Genomic DNA, 21,986 nt, shown 5'->3' with positions numbered 1-21,986 from the left:
ACGGTAGGTAGGGAGAGAGAGAGAGAGAGAGAGAGAGAGAGAGACGGTAGGTAGGGAGAGAGAGAGAGAGACGGTAGGTAGGGAGAGAGAGAGAGAGACGGTAGGTAGGGAGAGAGAGAGAGAGACGGTAGGTAGGGAGAGAGAGAGAGACGGTAGGTAGGGAGAGAGAGAGAGAGAGAGACGGTAGGTAGGGAGAGAGAGAGAGAGAGAGAGAGAGAGAGAGACGGTAGGTAGGGAGAGAGAGAGAGAGAGACGAGAGAGAGAGAGAGAGACGGTAGGTAGGGAGAGAGAGAGAGAGAGAGAGAGAGAGACGGTAGGTAGGGAGAGAGAGAGAGAGAGAGAGAGAGAGAGAGAGGAGAGAGAGAGAGAGAGAGAGAGAGAGAGAGAGAGAGAGACAGAGAGAGAGAGAGAGAGAGAGAGAGAGAGGGTAGGTAGGGAGAGAGAGAGAGAGAGACGGTAGGTAGGGACAGAGAGAGAGAGACGGTAGGTAGGGAGAGAGAGAGACGGTAGGTAGGGAGGGAGAGAGAGACGGTAGGTAGGGAGAGAGAGAGACGGTAGGTAGGGAGGGAGAGACGGTAGGTAGGGAGGGAGAGACGGTAGGTAGGGAGGGAGAGACGGTAGGTAGGGAGGGAGAGACGGTAGGTAGGGGAGGGAGAGAGGGTAGGTAGGGGAGGGAGAGAGGGTAGGTAGGGAGGGAGAGAGGGTAGGTAGGGAGGGAGAGAGGGTAGGTAGGGAGGGAGAGAGGGTAGGTAGGGAGGGAGAGAGGGTAGGTAGGGAGGGGAGAGAGGGTAGGTAGGGAGGGAGAGATGGTAGGTAGGGAGAGAGAGATGGTAGGTAGGGAGAGAGAGATGGTAGGTAGGGAGAGAGAGAGAGAGACGGTAGGGGGGAGAGACGGTAGGTAGGGAGAGACGGTAGGTAGGGAGAGACGGTAGGTAGGGAGAGACGGTAGGTAGGGGAGAGACGGTAGGTAGGGAGAGAGAGAGGATGGGGGAGAGCGAGGATAGGGAGAGAGAGGATAGGGAGAGAGAGGGAGAGAGAAACAATGAAGATCAACCATGTGACAATCTCTTAAATCCTTCCTACTTTATCCGGTATCAATGATCACAGCCCCACATGAATAGTACAAAATGCTATTGGCTCAACGTTAGCAAACAAGGGCTATTGGTTTTGTTCCAGGTGGTTAGATAAAATGGTCAACAATGGGGAAGTCAGCAGGTAATAACAAGGTTTCATTAGAGGATGGAAGAACAACGAAGGGCAAACAAAGACAAGTGTGTTGTTGCAAAAGTCATAAAAACATTTTTTTTTAAAGTGATTTACCATCGAACCAGGAACCATGTAGCGCCTTGAAGGCTTTCCCTGAGTGTTCTGCTGACAGACACTTCACATAGACACAGCCCTGGAGAGGGGAGAGAGGTTAACAAGCTCTTCTATCACAGGTTATAACACAGCCACATCAGTCTGTCTGTAGGGTGACACTGCAATATATAACCATATGGCTGTTGGTTCCACCAGGTCAGTGGATATATAACCATATGGCTGTTGGTTCCACCAGGTCAGTGGATATATAACCATATGGCTGTTGGTTCCACCAGGTCAGTGGATATATAACCATATGGCTGTTGGTTCCACCTGGTCAGTGGATATATAACCATATGGCTGTTGGTTCCACCAGGTCAGTGGATATACAACCATATGGCTGTTGGTTCCACCAGGTCAGTGGATATATAACCATATGGCTGTTGGTTCCACCAGGTCAGTGGATATATAACCATATGGCTGTTGGTTCCACCAGGTCAGTGGATATACAACCATATGGCTGTTGGTTCCACCTGGTAAGTGAATATATAACCATATGGCTGTTGGTTTCACCTGGTCAGTGGATATATAACCATATGGCTGTTGGTTCCACCAGGTCAGTGTATATATAACCATATGGCTGTTGGTTCCACCAGGTCAGTGGATATATAACCATATGGCTGTTGGTTCCACCAGGTCAGTGTATATATAACCATATGGCTGTTGGTTCCACCAGGTCAGTGGATATATAACCATATGGCTGTTGGTTCCACCAGGTCAGTGGATATATAACCATATGGCTGTTGGTTCCACCTGGTCAGTGGATATATAACCATATGGCTGTTGGTTCCACCAGGTCAGTGGATATATAACCATATGGCTGTTGGTTCCACCTGGTCAGTGGATATATAACCAAATGGCTGTTGGTTCCACCAGGTCAGTGGATATATAACCATATGGCTGTTGGTTTCACCAGGTCAGTGGATATATAACCATATGGCTGTTGGTTCCACCTGGTCAGTAATTATATAACCATATGGCTGTTGGTTCCACCAGGTCAGTGAATATATAACCATATGGCTGTTGGTTCCACCAGGTCAGTGGATATATAACCATATGGCTGTTGGTTCCACCTGGTCAGTAATTATATAACCATATGGCTGTTGGTTCCACCAGGTCAGTGAATATATAACCATATGGCTATTGGTTCCACCAGGTCAGTGGATATACAACCATATGGCTGTTGGTTCCACCAGGTCAGTGGATATACAACTATATGGCTGTTGGTTCCACCAGGTCAGTGGATATATAACCATATGGCTGTTGGTTCCACCTGGTCAGTAATTATATAACCATATGGCTGTTGGTTCCACCAGGTCAGTGGATATATAACCATATGGCTGTTGGTTCCACCAGGTCAGTGGATATACAACCATATGGCTGTTGGTTCCACCTGGTCAGTGGATATATAACCATATGGCTGTTGGTTCCACCTGGTCAGTGGATATATAACCATATGGCTGTTGGTTCCACCTGGTCAGTGGATATATAACCATATGGCTGTTGGTTCCACCAGGTCAGTGTATATATAACCATATGGCTGTTGGTTCCACCAGGTCAGTGTATATATAACCATATGGCTGTTGGTTCCACCAGGTCAGTGTATATACAACCATATGGCTGTTGGTTCCACCAGGTCAGTGGATATATAACCATATGGCTGTTGGTTCCACCTGGTCAGTAATTATATAACCATATGGCTGTTGGTTCCACCAGGTCAGTGGATATATAACCATATGGCTGTTGGTTCCACCAGGTCAGTGGATATATAACCATATGGCTGTTGGTTCCACCTGGTCAGTGGATATATAACCATATGGCTGTTGGTTCCACCTGGTCAGTGGATATATAACCATATGGCTGTTGGTTCCACCTGGTCAGTGGATATATAACCATATGGCTGTTGGTTCCACCAGGTCAGTGTATATATAACCATATGGCTGTTGGTTCCACCTGGTCAGTAATTATATAACCATATGGCTGTTGGTTCCACCAGGTCAGTGGATATATAACCATATGGCTGTTGGTTCCACCAGGTCAGTGGATATATAACCATATGGCTGTTGGTTCCACCTGGTCAGTGGATATATAACCATATGGCTGTTGGTTCCACCTGGTCAGTGGATATATAACCATATGGCTGTTGGTTCCACCTGGTCAGTGGATATATAACCATATGGCTGTTGGTTCCACCTGGTCAGTGGATATATAACCATATGGCTGTTGGTTCCACCAGGTCAGTGGATATACAACCATATGGCTGTTGGTTCCACCTGGTCAGTGTATATATAACCATATGGCTGTTGGTTCCACCTGGTCAGTGGATATACAACCATATGGCTGTTGGTTCCACCTGGTCAGTGGATATACAACCATATGGCTGTTGGTTCCACCTGGTCAGTGGATATATAACCATATGGCTGTTGGTTCCACCAGGTCAGTGTATATATAACCATATGGCTGTTGGTTCCACCTGGTCAGTGGATATATAACCATATGGCTGTTGGTTCCACCAGGTCAGTGTATATATAACCATATGGCTGTTGGTTCCACCTGGTCAGTGTATATATAACCATATGGCTGTTGGTTCCACCTGGTCAGTGGATATATAACCATATGGCTGTTGGTTCCACCAGGTCAGTGGATATATAACCATATGGCTGTTGGTTCCACCTGGTCAGTGGATATACAACCATATGGCTGTTGGTTCCACCTGGTCAGTGTATATACAACCATATGGCTGTTGGTTCCACCTGGTCAGTGGATATATAACCATATGGCTGTTGGTTCCACCAGGTCAGTGTATATATAACCATATGGCTGTTGGTTCCACCTGGTCAGTGGATATATAACCATATGGCTGTTGGTTCCACCAGGTCAGTGTATATATAACCATATGGCTGTTGGTTCCACCTGGTCAGTGTATATATAACCATATGGCTGTTGGTTCCACCTGGTCAGTGGATATATAACCATATGGCTGTTGGTTCCACCAGGTCAGTGTATATATAACCATATGGCTGTTGGTTCCACCAGGTCAGTGGATATATAACCATATGGCTGTTGGTTCCACCAGGTCAGTGGATATATAACCATATGGCTGTTGGTTCCACCAGGTCAGTGGATATATAACCATATGGCTGTTGGTTCCACCAGGTCAGTGGATATATAACCATATGGCTGTTGGTTCCACCAGGTCAGTGGATATATAACCATATGGCTGTTGGTTCCACCAGGTCAGTGGATATATAACCATATGGCTGTTGGTTCCACCAGGTCAGTGGATATATAACCATATGGCTGTTGGTTCCACCAGGTCAGTGTATATACTGTACCAGTCAAAAGTTTGGACACACCTACTCATTCAAGGGTTTTTCTTTATTTTTACTATTTTCTTTCTACATTGTAGAATAATAGTAAAGACAGCAAAACTATGAAACAGCACATATGGAATCATGTAGTAACCCAAAAAAGTTACATCAAAAACGTTATATGAGGTTCTTCAAAGTAGCCACCCTTTGCCTTGGTAACAGCTTTGCACACTCTTGGCATTCTCTCAACCAGCTTCATGAGGTAGTCACCTGGAATGCATTTCAATTAACAGGTGTGCCTTGTTACTTTGTGGAATTTCTTTCCTTCTTGAGCCAATCAGTTGTGTTGTGATCAGGTAGGGTGGTATACAGAAGACAGCCCTATTTGGTAAAAAAATAGGGAGCCACTTGGAACACAGCCATTGTTTGATTTAACAGCTGTGACAGACACTCACCTCTCTGGAGTTCTTGTCGACAGCAATGTGGACGATACCGTCGTTGTCACAACACTTCTCCAAGATGGCCTCGTGGATGGCCAGATGCCAGTTTTCACCAACCTCCCTGTCTCACACACACACACACACACACACACACACACACACGTAAAGGGGTCAGATGTCATCTAGAAGTCGTAACCCACCTCTAACCTGGTAGTCAAGAACACACAGGTAGGATAGGACAGTACACGTGGCCTACCACAGGTGTCATTCCACTGGAATAGGTGTTCCATCACTGGACTATATCAGACTCTTCTAGCCCATACAATTTACATCCACATCTAAGAGAGAGCCCGCCGACGTCAACATCAACATCTAAGAGAGTCTGCTGATACCGACATGCAAAGAGAGACTTTTAATCCCCTGACAAGTACATGCTCATCCCTAACCCCAACAGAAACCTAAAGATTGATGGTGAACACATTTACTTAGTAATACCCTCTGGTACTCACATGACTGGATCAAACATGTTTCTGATCTTCAGACATGGTGTTAAACTGTTGGGAGGAGAGTTCCTCCTGTCCAGAGGGAATGCTGAGAGGAGAAGAGACAGACAGGAAAGAGACATTCGATGGAGAGAGACAGGAAATGTGTTAGATGGACAGTATAACAGCAGGGAAGAAATATTTTCTTATTTCTGACATAAACTACATGACCAAAAGTATGTGGACACCTGCACCGGCTTTCCACTAGATGTTGGAACATTGCTGCTATAACAGCCTCCACTCTTCTGGGAAGGCTTTCCACTAGATGTTGGTACATTGCTGCTATAACAGCCTCCACTCTTCTGGGAAGGCTTTCCACTAGATGTTGGTACATTGCTGCTATAACAGCCTCCACTCTTCTGGGAAGGCTTTCCACTAGATGTTGGAACATTGGTGCTATAACAGCCTCCACTCTTCTGGTAAGGCTTTCCACTAGATGTTGGAACATTGCTGCTATAACAGCCTCCACTCTTCTGGGAAGGCTTTCCACTAGATGTTGGAACATTGCTGCTATAACAGCCTCCACTCTTCTGGGAAGGCTTTCCACTAGATGTTGGAACATTGCTGCAGGGGGACTTGCTTCCATTCAGCCACAAGAGCGTTAGTGAGGTCGAGCACTGATATTGGGAGGTTAGGCCTGGCTCGCAGTCGGCGTTCCAATTCATCCCAAAGGTGTTTCATGGGGTTGAGGTCAGGGCTCTGTGCAGGCCAGTTAAGTTCTTCCACAACGATCTCGACAAACCATTTTCGTATGGACCTCAATTTGTGTCATGCTGAAACAGGAAAGGGCCTTCCCCAAACTGTTGCCACAAAGTAGGAAGCACAGAATCGTCTAGAATGTAATTGTATGCTGTTGTGTTAAGATTTCCCTTCATGGGAACTAAGAAGCCCGAACCATGAAAAACAGCCCCAGACCATTATTCCTCCACCAAAATGTACAGTTGGCACTATGCATTGGGGCAGGTAGTGTTCTCCTGGCATCTGCCAAACCCAGATTCGTCCGTCGGACAGCCAGATGGTGAAGCGTGATTCATCACTCCAGAGAACGCGTTTCCACTGCCCCAGAGTCCAATGGCTCGGCCCTGGAAACCCATTTCATGAAGCTCCTGACGAACAGTTCTGGTGCTGAAGTAGCTTCCAGAGGCAGTTTGGAACTCAGTAGTGGAGTGTTGCAACCGAGGACAGACGATTTTTACCCGCTTCAGCACTCGGCAGTCCTGTTCTGTGAGCTTGTGTGGCCTACCACTTCCCAGCTGAGCCGTTGTTGCTCCTAGACGTTTCCACTGCACAATAACAGCACTTACGGTTGACCGGGGAAGCTCTAGCAGGGCAGAAATTTGACGAACTTACTTGCTGGAAAGGTGGCATCCTATGACGGTGCCACATTCTACTGCCAATGTTTGTCTGTGGAGATTGCATGGCTGTGTGCTCGATTTTATACACCCGTCAGAAACGGGTGTGGCTGATATAGCCGAATCCACTAATTTGAAGGGGTGTCCACATACTTTTGTATAATTAGTGTATTTGCATATTACAGTACATGTTGTTTGTTAGAGTCCAATGCATTGGTCTATTTAATACAATACACTTTGATATCGACCAAACTCCATGTACAACCTACATGTTGCACATAAGGTAGATCCCACTCTTGGAATCCATAACCAACTCTTTACCAGTTACGAGAGACTAGGCCTGCGTTTCCAAATGGCAGGGCTCTGGGGTCAAAGGTTATATAGGGAACAGGGTACCATATGGGAGCACACTAGGAATGGGGACAGGTTAGTTACCTTTGCCCTGCCAGACTTTAGAGGGAATGAGTGAGATCTGGTCGCAGCTCAGAGAGGGCTGGAGCCACCGCCACACCAGGAAGTCAGCTCCACCAATCCGCTGAGACTCTGTCCTGATACGGCTCTCATTGGCTGAGAGGAAGGTCACAGCCCGGTCCCAAACCTTCTTCAGCTTCTTTCTGGAATGGTAGAATAGAAACAAACATAGCTAGTCTCTCTGACATGATAGGAAAACCCAGTTAAACTGAACAAGATGTGATTTGTTCCCTGAAACGTTGCTCCTCAGGGGACTAAACAACAGAATCTGCCCTAAACACAACAGAGCAGTTTAGTAAAAATGACCACGGCTTCTTAAAGTCCCTGAGATCCATACAGCTTATAGACTTCAAGAAGCATTTCTGTAACCATTTAGCTGATCGACACAAACAATGACGTGTGGTGGTAGTTCTGTTGGAAGTCGAAGGTGGTTCTGCACTGTAGGGCCCTATAAAATCTGGAAATATTTTTGCCTGATTCCATTTTGTTTCTTTCCCCAAATTCCATTTGCTCCATCTAGTTTTCCCAGGTTTTTCTCCAGTGTTCTAAGATCACACTTTTTATTTATAGAAAAAAAAACAATATTGGATGTTCTAAGTCCAAAACAGTGCTTAAAAATCACATCAGGAGTCCATTTTTGAAGTCTGGGAATTGTAGATATTTTGGTGTAGTTACCCTTTAATTCCCCTGTGAACCAGCCAGAGACCCTTGTTTGGCCAGCGATGTTTCTGTAGCGCTCATGTGATGGCAGAGTTTGCAAAACAAAATGGCCACTAGATTGATGCAAATAAATGATGACATCATTCTGCCAGAAAGGCTACTTTGTAGTTAACATTTAATTGAGCTTTTTGGGAAAGCATTTCCATCTACCAAAAGACTGTTTTCATTTTATTAGCATCATCGCTAACAGCTACACAAACGCGCAAACACACAGACAGGGGCATTCCTGTGCCGTTGCCTGAAAATACAAAATTCACTGAGAACGGTTACACGCACACAACACAATTATTGTGCATAGTCAGGTTAATATAATAGTTTAAAACATTTACATGCTTTGCAAGAAGTACGATTTGCCTAATAATCCTGTTTCCATAGACCCATCAGGAAGCCTGATTTCAGATGTGACTTATTAAATAAATGCAGAACCAATCAGAATTGTCGTCCAACCGCAGTGACCATGTTATTTTTGGAGAAGACTATCGGAGTTCGGACATACAAAGTTGGTATGTGAAACCTATTTCTAACGTGCATTCTTTCAGTTGTTCCTAACACTTCAGTCGCTCGTAAGAAGAAGGCTTGTCGTAACGGTGCTGGCACAGATCAAACACACCGCTGGAACGCCAATTTAAGCCGTTTACATGTCCTAATCATTTGAAAGATTGCTCAGAAAACCAGTTGTTTTAAAAGCGGCGTATGCTTACCCAGACAGATAAGATCAAAACTTATCCACCGCCGATTACGATAAGCAGAGCTAGGTGTTTACATCACTGTTGCCATACTCGGTCTACTGCCATAAAAATCAGCTTAATATCGAATTATTTGTGTGCACGTAAAAGTACTCATTGATGCATTTTGTTCACGTCTTATGATAAACTTGGGCAAATGTATGCATTCCCTACTGAGTAAAATACATTTAGTTGATTCCCTACTGAGTTCAATACATTTAGTTGATTCCCTACTGAGTTCAATACATTTAGTTGATTCCCTACTGAGTTCAATACATTTAGTTGATTCCCTACTGAGTTCAATACATTTAGTTGATTCCCTACTGAGTTTAATACATTTAGTTGATTCCCTACTGAGTTTAATACATTTAGTTGATTCCCTACTGAGTTCAATACATTTAGTTGATTCCCTACTGAGTTCAATACATTTAGTTGATTCCCTACTGAGTTCAATACATTTAGTTGATTCCCTACTGAGTTCAATACATTTAGTTGATTCCCTACTGAGTTCAATACATTTAGTTGATTCTCCTCAACGCAGATTTTATAGGGCCCTAGTACTGACCTGTCCTGGGGTTGAACCAGGGAGTCTCTGACGTGAGGGATGGGCAGGTAGGAGGTTAGTACTGACCTGTCCTGGGGTTGAACCAGGGAGTCTCTGACGTGAGGGATGGGCAGGTAGGAGGGTAGTACTGACCTGTCCTGGGGTTGAACCAGGGAGTCTCTGACGTGAGGGATGGGCAGGTAGGAGGTTAGTACTGACCTGTCCTGGGGTTGAACCAGGGAGTCTCTGACGTGAGGGATGGGCAGGTAGGAGGTTAGTACTGACCTGTCCTGGGGTTGAACCAGGGAGTCTCTGACGTGAGGGATGGGCAGGTAGGAGGTTAGTACTGACCTGTCCTGGGGTTGAACCAGGGAGTCTCTGACGTGAGGGATGGGCAGGTAGGAGGTTAGTACTGACCTGTCCTGGGGTTGAACCAGGGAGTCTCTGACGTGAGGGATGGGCAGGTAGGAGGTTAGTACTGACCTGTCCTGGGGTTGAACCAGGGAGTCTCTGACGTGAGGGATGGGCAGGTAGGAGGTTAGTACTGACCTGTCCTGGGGTTGAACCAGGGAGTCTCTGACGTGAGGGATGGGCAGGTAGGAGGTTAGTACTGACCTGTCCTGGGGTTGAACCAGGGAGTCTCTGACGTGAGGGATGGGCAGGTAGGAGGTTAGTACTGACCTGTCCTGGGGTTGAACCAGGGAGTCTCTGACGTGAGGGATTGGCAGGTAGGAGGTTAGTACTGACCTGTCCTGGGGTTGAACCAGGGAGTCTCTGACGTGAGGGATGGGCAGGTAGGAGGTTAGTACTGACCTGTCCTGGGGTTGAACCAGGGAGTCTCTGACGTGAGGGATGGGCAGGTAGGAGGTTAGTACTGACCTGTCCTGGGGTTGAACCAGGGAGTCTCTGACGTGAGGGATGGGCAGGTAGGAGGTTAGTACTGACCTGTCCTGGGGTTGAACCAGGGAGTCTCTGACGTGAGGGATGGGCAGGTAGGGCTGGAGGTCATTGTTCTCCTGACACGACGCGTTGTGGATCCTCAGAACACCTATGATTCTCTCCACCATGTCATACATCTGCCTGGTCTCCTCTTCCTCTGTCCTCCAACGATACTTCAAATAGTAGAATACACCCCACGCCAGACCAATCACTAGAGAGAGAGAGAGAGAGGTTAGATTAGATACTACATATAGTAGAATACACCTCACACCAGACCAATCACTAGAGAGAGAGAGAGAGAGGTTAGATTAGATACTACATATAGTAGAATACACCTCACACCAGACCAATCACTAGAGAGAGAGAGAGAGGTTAGATTAGATACTACATATAGTAGAATACACCTCACACCAGACCAATCACTAGAGAGAGAGAGAGGGTTAGATTAGATACTACATATAGTAGAATACACCTCACACCAGACCAATCACTAGAGGAGAGAGGTTAGATTAGATACTACATATAGTAGAATATACCTCACACCAGACCAATCACTAGAGAGAGAGAGGTTAGATACTACATATAGTAGAATACACCTCACACCAGGACCAATCACTAGAGAGAGAGAGAGAGGTTAGATTAGATACTACATATAGTAGAATACACCTCACACCAGACCAATCACTAGAGAGAGAGGTTAGATTAGATACTACATATAGTAGAATACACCTCACACCAGACCAATCACTAGAGAGAGAGAGGTTAGATACTACATATAGTAGAATACACCTCACACCAGACCAATCACTAGAGAGAGAGAGGTTAGATACTACATATAGTAGAATACACCTCACACCAGACCAATCACTAGAGAGAGAGAGGTTAGATACTACATATAGTAGAATACACCTCACACCAGACCAATCACTAGAGAGAGAGAGAGAGGTTAGATTAGATACTACATATAGTAGAATACACCTCACACCAGACCAATCACTAGAGAGAGAGAGAGAGGGGTTAGATTAGATACTACATATAGTAGAATACACCTCACACCAGACCAATCACTAGAGAGAGAGAGTTAGATTAGATACTACATATAGTAGAATACACCTCACACCAGACCAATCACTAGAGAGAGAGAGAGAGGGGTTAGATTAGATACTACATATAGTAGAATACACCTCACACCAGACCAATCACTAGAGAGAGAGAGAGAGGGGTTAGATTAGATACTACATATAGTAGAATACACCTCACACCAGACCAATCACTAGAGAGAGAGAGAGAGGTTAGATACTACATATAGTAGAATACACCTCACACCAGACCAATCACTAGAGAGAGAGAGGTTAGATTAGATACTACATATAGTAGAATACACCTCACACCAGACCAATCACTAGAGAGAGAGAGAGGTTAGATTAGATACTACATATAGTAGAATACACCTCACACCAGACCAATCACTAGAGAGAGAGAGAGAGGTTAGATTAGATACTACATATAGTAGAATACACCTCACACCAGACCAATCACTAGAGAGAGAGAGAGAGGGTTAGATTAGATACTACATATAGTAGAATACACCTCACACCAGACCAATCACTAGAGAGAGAGAGAGGTTAGATACTACATATAGTAGAATACACCTCACACCAGACCAATCACTAGAGAGCGAGAGAGGTTAGATACTACATATAGTAGAATACACCTCACACCAGACCAATCACTAGAGAGAGAGAGAGGTTAGATACTACATATAGTAGAATACACCTCACACCAGACCAATCACTAGAGAGAGAGAGGGGTTAGATTAGATACTACATATAGTAGAATACACCTCACACCAGACCAATCACTAGAGAGAGAGAGGTTAGATTAGATACTACATATAGTAGAATACACCTCACACCAGACCAATCACTAGAGAGAGAGAGGGTTAGATTAGATACTACATATAGTAGAATACACCTCACACCAGACCAATCACTAGAGAGAGAGAGGTTAGATTAGATACTACATATAGTAGAATACACCTCACACCAGACCAATCACTAGAGAGAGAGAGGTTAGATTAGATACTACATATAGTAGAATACACCTCACACCAGACCAATCACTAGAGAGAGAGAGAGGTTAGATTAGATACTACATATAGTAGAATACACCTCACACCAGACCAATCACTAGAGAGAGAGAGGTTAGATTAGATACTACATATAGTAGAATACACCTCACACCAGACCAATCACTAGAGAGAGAGAGAGAGGTTAGATTAGATACTACATATAGTAGAATACACCTCACACCAGACCAATCACTAGAGAGAGAGAGAGAGGTTAGATTAGATACTACATATAGTAGAATACACCTCACACCAGACCAATCACTAGAGAGAGAGGTTAGATTAGATACTACATATAGTAGAATACACCTCACACCAGACCAATCACTAGAGAGAGAAGAGAGGTTAGATTAGATACTACATATAGTAGAATACACCTCACACCAGACCAATCACTAGAGAGAGAGAGGTTAGATTAGATACTACATATAGTAGAATACACCTCACACCAGACCAATCACTAGAGAGAGAGAGAGAGGTTAGATTAGATACTACATATAGTAGAATACACCTCACACCAGACCAATCACTAGAGAGAGAGAGAGAGGTTAGGTTAGATACTACATATAGTAGAATACACCCCACACCAGACCAATCACTAGAGAGAGAGAGGTTAGATTAGATACTACATATAGTAGAATACACCTCACACCAGACCAATCACTAGAGAGAGAGAGAGAGGTTAGATTAGATACTACATATAGTAGAATACACCTCACACCAGACCAATCACTAGAGAGAGAGAGGTTAGATTAGATACTACATATAGTAGAATACACCTCACACCAGACCAATCACTAGAGAGAGAGAGAGAGGTTAGATTAGATACTACATATAGTAGAATACACCTCACACCAGACCAATCACTAGAGAGAGAGAGGTTAGATACTACATATAGTAGAATACACCTCACACCAGACCAATCACTAGAGAGAGAGAGAGAGGTTAGATTAGATACTACATATAGTAGAATACACCTCACACCAGACCAATCACTAGAGAGAGAGAGAGGTTAGATTAGATACTACATATAGTAGAATATACCTCACACCAGACCAATCACTAGAGAGAGAGAGGTTAGATTAGATACTACATATAGTAGAATACACCTCACACCAGACCAATCACTAGAGAGAGGTTAGATTAGATACTACATATAGTAGAATACACCTCACACCAGACCAATCACTAGAGAGAGAGGTTAGATTAGATACTACATATAGTAGAATACACCTCACACCAGACCAATCACTAGAGAGAGAGAGGTTAGATTAGATACTACATATAGTAGAATACACCTCACACCAGACCAATCACTAGAGAGAGAGAGGTTAGATTAGATACTACATATAGTAGAATACACCTCACACCAGACCAATCACTAGAGAGAGAGAGAGAGGTTAGATTAGATACTACATATAGTAGAATACACCCCACACCAGACCAATCACTAGAGAGAGAGAGGTTAGATTAGATACTACATATAGTAGAATACACCTCACACCAGACCAATCACTAGAGAGAGAGAGGTTAGATTAGATACTACATATAGTAGAATACACCTCACACCAGACCAATCACTAGAGAGAGAGAGAGAGGTTAGATTAGATACTACATATAGTAGAATACACCTCACACCAGACCAATCACTAGAGAGAGAGAGAGAGGTTAGATTAGATACTACATATAGTAGAATACACCCCACACCAGACCAATCACTAGAGAGAGAGAGGTTAGATTAGATACTACATATAGTAGAATACACCTCACACCAGACCAATCACTAGAGAGAGAGAGGTTAGATTAGATACTACATATAGTAGAATACACCCCACACCAGACCAATCACTAGAGAGAGAGAGGTTAGATTAGATACTACATATAGTAGAATACACCTCACACCAGACCCAATCACTAGAGAGAGAGAGGTTAGATACTACATATAGTAGAATACACCTCACACCAGACCAATCACTAGAGAGAGAGAGAGGTTAGATTAGATACTACATATAGTAGAATACACCTCACACCAGACCAATCACTAGAGAGAGAGAGAGAGGTTAGATTAGATACTACATATAGTAGAATACACCTCACACCAGACCAATCACTAGAAGAGAGAGGTTAGATTAGATACTACATATAGTAGAATACACCTCACACCAGACCAATCACTAGAGAGAGAGAGAGAGGTTAGATTAGATACTACATATAGTAGAATACACCTCACACCAGACCAATCACTAGAGAGAGAGAGGTTAGATTAGATACTACATATAGTAGAATACACCTCACACCAGACCAATCACTAGAGAGAGAGAGAGAGGTTAGATTAGATACTACATATAGTAGAATACACCTCACACCAGACCAATCACTAGAGAGAGAGAGAGGTTAGATTAGATACTACATATAGTAGAATATACCTCACACCAGACCAATCACTAGAGAGAGAGAGAGAGGTTAGATTAGATACTACATATAGTAGAATACACCTCACACCAGACCAATCACTAGAGAGAGAGAGGTTAGATTAGATACTACATATAGTAGAATACACCTCACACCAGACCAATCACTAGAGAGAGAGAGGTTAGATTAGATACTACATATAGTAGAATACACCTCACACCAGACCAATCACTAGAGAGAGAGGTTAGATTAGATACTACATATAGTAGAATACACCTCACACCAGACCAATCACTAGAGAGAGAGAGGTTAGATTAGATACTACATATAGTAGAATACACCTCACACCAGACCAATCACTAGAGAGAGAGAGAGGTTAGATTAGATACTACATATAGTAGAATACACCTCACACCAGACCAATCACTAGAGAGAGAGAGGTTAGATTAGATACTACATATAGTAGAATACACCTCACACCAGACCAATCACTAGAGAGAGAGAGGTTAGTATACTACATATAGTAGAATACACCTCACACCAGACCAATCACTAGAGAGAGAGAGGTTAGATTAGATACTACATATAGTAGAATACACCCCACACCAGACCAATCACTAGAGAGAGAGAGAGGTTAGATTAGATACTACATATAGTAGAATACACCTCACACCAGACCAATCACTAGAGAGAGAGGTTAGATTAGATACTACATATAGTAGAATACACCTCACACCAGACCAATCACTAGAGAGAGAGAGGTTAGATTAGATACTACATATAGTAGAATACACCTCACACCAGACCAATCACTAGAGAGAGAGGTTAGATTAGATACTACATATAGTAGAATACACCTCACACCAGACCAATAACTAGAGAGAGAGAGAGGTTAGATTAGATACTACATATAGTAGAATACACCTCACACCAGACCAATCACTAGAGAGAGAGGTTAGATTAGATACTACATATAGTAGAATACACCTCACACCAGACCAATCACTAGAGAGAGAGAGAGAGGTTAGATTAGATACTACATATAGTAGAATACACCTCACACCAGACCAATCACTAGAGAGAGGTTAGATTAGATACTACATATAGTAGAATACACCTCACACCAGACCAATCACTAGAGAAGAGAGAGAGGTTAGATTAGATACTACATATAGTAGAATACACCTCACACCAGACCAATCACTAGAGAGAGAGAGAGGTTAGGTTAGATACTACATATAGTAGAATACACCTCACACCAGACCAATCACTAGAGAGAGAGAGAGGTTAGATTAGATACTACATATAGTAGAATACACCTCACACCAGACCAATCACTAGAGAGAGAGAGGTTAGATTAGATACTACATATAGTAGAATACACCTCACACCAGACCAATCACTAGAGAGAGAGAGGTTAGATTAGATACTACATATAGTAGAATACACCTCACACCAGACCAATCACTAGAGAGAGAGAGGTTAGATTAGATACTACATATAGTAGAATACACCTCACACCAGACCAATCACTAGAGAGAGAGAGGTTAGATTAGATACTACATATAGTAGAATACACCTCACACCAGACCAATCACTAGAGAGAGAGAGAGAGGTTAGATTAGATACTACATATAGTAGAATACACCCCACACCAGACCAATCACTAGAGAGAGAGAGGTTAGATTAGATACTACATATAGTAGAATACACCTCACACCAGACCAATCACTAGAGAGAGAGAGAGAGGTTAGATTAGATACTACATATAGTAGAATACACCTCACACCAGACCAATCACTAGAGAGAGAGAGGTTAGATTAGATACTACATATAGTAGAATACACCTCACACCAGACCAATCACTAGAGAGAGAGAGGTTAGATTAGATACTACATATAGTAGAATACACCTCACACCAGACCAATCACTAGAGAGAGAGGTTAGATTAGATACTACATATAGTAGAATACACCTCACACCAGACCAATCACTAGAGAGAGAGAGAGAGGTTAGATTAGATACTACATATAGTAGAATACACCCCACACCAGACCAATCACTAGAGAGAGAGAGAGGTTAGATTAGATACTACATATAGTAGAATACACCTCACACCAGACCAATCACTAGAGAGAGAGAGGTTAGATTAGATACTACATATAGTAGAATACACCTCACACCAGACCAATCACTAGAGAGAGAGAGAGAGGTTAGATTAGATACTACATATAGTAGAATACACCTCACACCAGACCAATCACTAGAGAGAGAGAGAGAGGTTAGATACTACATATAGTAGAATATACCTCACACCAGACCAATCACTAGAGAGAGAGAGAGAGGTTAGATACTACATATAGTAGAATACACCTCACACCAGACCAATCACTAGAGAGAGAGAGAGAGGTTAGGTTAGATACTACATATAGTAGAATACACCTCACACCAGACCAATCACTAGAGAGAGAGAGGTTAGATACTACATATAGTAGAATATACCTCACACCAGACCAATCACTAGAGAGAGAGAGGTTAGATTAGATACTACATATAGTAGAATACACCTCACACCAGACCAATCACTAGAGAGAGAGAGAGAGAGAGAGAGACAGAGAGAGAGAGACAGAGAGAGAGAGAGAGAGACAGAGAGAGAGAGAGAGAGAGACAGAGACAGAGACAGAGACAGAGACAGAGACAGAGAGAGAGAGAGAGACAGAGAGAGACAGAGAGAGACAGAGAGAGACAGAGAGAGACAGAGAGAGACAGAGATAGAGACAGAGAGAGAGAGAGAGAGAGAGAGAGAGAGAGAGAGAGAGAGAGAGAGAAATACTTACAGGAAGAGATTAGCTGCTCATTTAAAAACTGAACACATTATTAGTGACATGTCACTTTGAATGCCTCTCATATATACACCCCGTTTCCTTTCAACAAATCCCCTTTCTAGTTGATTCCTAGGGTGGAGTTTGTTGTGAAAGAAGACATGTCTAACCTGTTAGGATGAACTGCACCCTGTGGATGACTGTAAAGAGGAGAGAAGACATGTCTAACCTGTTAGGATGAACTGCACCCTGTGGATGACTGTAAAGAGGAGAGAAGACATGTCTAACCTGTTAGGATGAACAGCACCCTGTGGATGACTGTAAAGAGGAGAGAAGACATGTCTAACCTGTTAGGATGAACAGCACCCTGTGGATGACTGTAAAGAGGAGAGAAGACATGTCTAACCTGTTAGGATGAACAGCACCCTGTGGATGACTGTAAAGAAGAGGAGAGAAGACATGTCTAACCTGTTAGGATGAACAGCACCCTGTGGATGACTGTAAAGAAGAGGAGAGAAGACATGTCTAATCTGTTAGGATGAACAGCACCCTGTGGATGACTGTAAAGAGGAGAGAAGACATGTCTAACCTGTTAGGATGAACAGCACCCTGTGGATGACTGTAAAGAGGAGAGAAGACATGTCTAACCTGTTAGGATGAACAGCACCCTGTGGATGACTGTAAAGAAGAGGAGAGAAGACATGTCTAACCTGTTAGGATGAACAGCACCCTGTGGATGACTGTAAAGAGGAGAGAAGACATGTCTAACCTGTTAGGATGAACTGCACCCTGTGGATGACTGTAAAGAAGAGAGAAGACATGTCTAACCTGTTAGGATGAACAGCACCCTGTGGAGGACCGTAAAGAGGAGAGAAGACATGTCTAACCTGTTAGGATGAACAGCACCCTGTGGATGACTGTAAAGAGGAGAGAAGACATGTCTAACCTGTTAGGATGAGCAGCACCCTGTGGATGACTGTAAAGAGGAGAGAAGACATGTCTAACCTGTTAGGATGAGCAGCACCCTGTGGATGACTGTAAAGAAGAGGATAGAAGACATGTCTAACCTGTTAGGATGAACAGCACCCTGTGGATGACTGTAAAGAGGAGAGAAGACATGTCTAACCTGTTAGGATGAACAGCACCCTGTGGATGACCGTAAAGAAGAGGAGAGAAGACATGTCTAACCTGTTAGGATGAACAGCACCCTGTGGATGACTGTAAAGAAGAGGAGAGGAGACATGTCTAACCTGTTAGGATGAACAGCACCCTGTGGATGACTGTAAAGAAGAGGAGAGGAGACATGTCTAACCTGTTAGGATGAACAGCACCCTGTGGATGACTGTAAAGAAGAGAGAAGACATGTCTAACCTGTTAGGATGAACAGCACCCTGTGGATGACTGTAAAGATGAGAGAAGACATGTCTAACCTGTTAGGATGAACAGCACCCTGTGGATGACTGTAAAGAGGAGAGAAGACATGTCTAACCTGTTAGGATGAACAGCACCCTGTGGATGACTGTAAAGAGGAGAGAAGACATGTCTAACCTGTTAGGATGAACAGCACCCTGTGGATGACTGTAAAGAAGAGAGAAGACATGTCTAACCTGTTAGGATGAACAGCACCCTGTGGATGACTGTAAAGATGAGAGAAGACATGTCTAACCTGTTAGGATGAACAGCACCCTGTGGATGACTGTAAAGAGGAGAGAAGACATGTCTAACCTGTTAGGATGAACAGCACCCTGTGGATGACTGTAAAGAAGAGGAGAGGAGACATGTCTAACCTGTTAGGATGAACAGCACCCTGTGGATGACTGTAAAGAGGAGAGAAGACATGTCTAACCTGTTAGGATGAACAGCACCCTGTGGATGACTGTAAAGAAGATGAGAGAAGACATGTCTAACCTGTTAGGATGAACAGCACCCTGTGGATGACTGTAAAGAAGAGAGGAGACATGTCTAACCTGTTAGGATGAACAGCACCCTGTGGATGACTGTAAAGAGGAGAGGAGACATGTCTAACCTGTTAGGATGAACAGCACCCTGTGGATGACTGTAAAGAAGAGGAGAGAAGACATGTCTAACCTGTTAGGATGAACAGCACCCTGTGGATGACTGTAAAGAGGAGAGAAGACATGTCTAACCTGTTAGGATGAGCAGCACCCTGTGGATGACTGTAAAGAGGAGAGAAGACATGTCTAACCTGTTAGGATGAACAGCACCCTGTGGATGACTGTAAAGAGGAGAGAAGACATGTCTAACCTGTTAGGATGAACAGCACCCTGTGGATGACTGTAAAGAGGAGAGAAGACATGTCTAACCTGTTAGGATGAACAGCACCCTGTGGATGACTGTAAAGAGGAGAGAAGACATGTCTAACCTGTTAGGATGAACAGCACCCTGTGGATGACTGTAAAGAAGAGGAGAGAAGACATGTCTAACCTGTTAGGATGAACAGCACCCTGTGGATGACTGTAAAGAAGAGAGAAGACATGTCTAACCTGTTAGGATGAACAGCACCCTGTGGATGACTGTAAAGAGGAGAGAAGACATGTCTAACCTGTTAGGATGAACAGCACCCTGTGGATGACTGTAAAGAGGAGAGAAGACATGTCTAACCTGTTAGGATGAGCAGCACCCTGTGGATGACTGTAAAGAAGGCTCTTCTGAAGCGGCAGGAGAAGGACATCTTGGGGTGGGTCGACTCCAGGCGAGTCACCTCACTCACCTCCGCTACTTCCTCCTCTGGGTTATCCCCGATCAGCCTGGGAGAGAAGAGGAGAAGAGAGGGGAGAGAAGAGAGGAGGGGGAGGAGAGAGGAGGGGGAGAGAAGAGAAGAGGGGGAGGAGAGAATGAGAGAAGAGCGAGAGAGAAGAGAGGGGAAGGAGGGAGAGAAGAGGAGGGAGGAGGGAGAGAAGAGGAGGGAGGAGGGAGAGAAGAGGAGGGAGAGAAGAGGAGGGAGGAGGGAGAGAGAAGAGGAAGGAGGAGGGAGAGAAGAGGAGGGAGAGAAGAGGGGAAGGAGGGAGAGAAGAGGAAGGAGGAGGGAGAGAAGAGGAGGGAGAGAAGAGGAGGGAGGAGGGAGAGAAGAGGAGGGAGAGAAGAGGAGGGAGAGAAGAGGAGGGAGAGAAGAGGAGGGAGAGAAGAGGAGGGAGAGAAGGGGAGGGAGAGAAGAGGGGAAGGAGGGAGAGAGAAGAGGAAGGAGGAGGGAGAGAAGAGGAGGGAGGAGGGAGAGAAGAGGAGGGAGAGAAGAGGAGGGAGAGAAGAGGGGAAGGAGGGAGAGAGAAGAGGAAGGAGGAGGGAGAGAGAAGAGGAGGGAGGAGGGAGAGAAGAGGAGGGAGAGAAGAGGAGGGAGAGAAGAGGAGGGAGAGAAGAGGGGAAGGAGGGAGAGAGAGAAGAGGAGGGAGAGAAGAGGAGGGAGGAGGGAGAGAAGAGGAGGGAGGAGGGAGAGAAGAGGAGGGAGAGAAGAGGAGGGAGGAGGGAGAGAAGAGGAGGGAGGAGGGAGAGAAGAGGAGGGAGGAGGGAGAGAAGAGGAGGGAGGAGGGAGAGAAGAGGGGAAGGAGGGAGAGAGAGAAGAGGAGGGAGGAGGGAGAGAAGAGGAGGGAGAGAAGAGGAGGGAGGAGGGAGAGAAGAGGAAGGAGGAGGGAGAGAAGAGGAGGGAGAGAAGAGGAGGGAGAGAAGAGGAGGGAGGAGGGAGAGAAGAGGAGGGAGGAGGGAGAGAAGAGGAGGGAGGAGAGGAGAGAGAGAGGAGAGAGAGGGGGAGGAGGGAGAGAGAGAAGAGGAGGAGAGAGAAGAGGAAGGAGAGAAGAGGGGAAGGAGGGAGAGAGAGAAGAGGAGGGAGGAGGGAGAGAAGAGGAGGGAGAGAAGAGGAGGGAGAGAAGAGGAGGGAGGAGGGAGAGAAGAGGAGGGAGGAGAGGGAGGGAGGTGAGAGAGGCACATCATTACAACACCATATATAGACATATGACATTTGAAATGTCTATTCTTTAGGAACTTCTGTGAGTGTAATGTTTACTGTTATTTTTTATTGTTTACTTCACTTGCTTTGGCAACGTTAACATGTGTTTCCCACAACAATAAAACCCTTGAATTGAAATTGAGAGGAGAGAGGAAGGAGTGAAAGGAAGGAGTGAGGAGGGGGAAGAGGGAGAGAGAGGAGAGAGAGAAGAGGGGGAGCGAAAGGAAGGGGGGAGGAGGGAGAGAGGGGGCAGAGCGAAAGGA

At 44.6% G+C, this 21,986-nt stretch overlaps 1 protein-coding gene across 1 annotated transcript in view; it reads right to left on the bottom strand.

Moving 5' to 3' along the window:
* LOC145880078 (inner nuclear membrane protein Man1) overlaps nt 1-21,986 on the bottom strand; it is a 43,323-nt gene that overhangs the window by 6,375 nt on the left and 14,962 nt on the right. Inside the window, exons 5-10 of the mRNA XM_082978038.1 lie at nt 20,388-20,533; nt 10,410-10,614; nt 7,440-7,618; nt 5,620-5,701; nt 5,126-5,231; nt 1,321-1,399 (exon numbers count right to left, since the gene is read on the bottom strand). Coding sequence (XP_082834164.1) covers nt 1,321-1,399; nt 5,126-5,231; nt 5,620-5,701; nt 7,440-7,618; nt 10,410-10,614; nt 20,388-20,533 — 797 coding nt within the window. The remainder of the gene's footprint in view (nt 1-1,320; nt 1,400-5,125; nt 5,232-5,619; nt 5,702-7,439; nt 7,619-10,409; nt 10,615-20,387; nt 20,534-21,986) is intronic.

This window comes from Salmo salar, chromosome 07 (assembly GCF_965601325.2).
Source record: "Salmo salar chromosome 07, fSalSal1, whole genome shotgun sequence".
Lineage (NCBI taxonomy): Eukaryota > Metazoa > Chordata > Actinopteri > Salmoniformes > Salmonidae > Salmo > Salmo salar.
The sequence above is the reverse complement of the archived record's forward strand: the minus strand, read 5'-3'. Positions and strand labels throughout refer to the sequence as shown.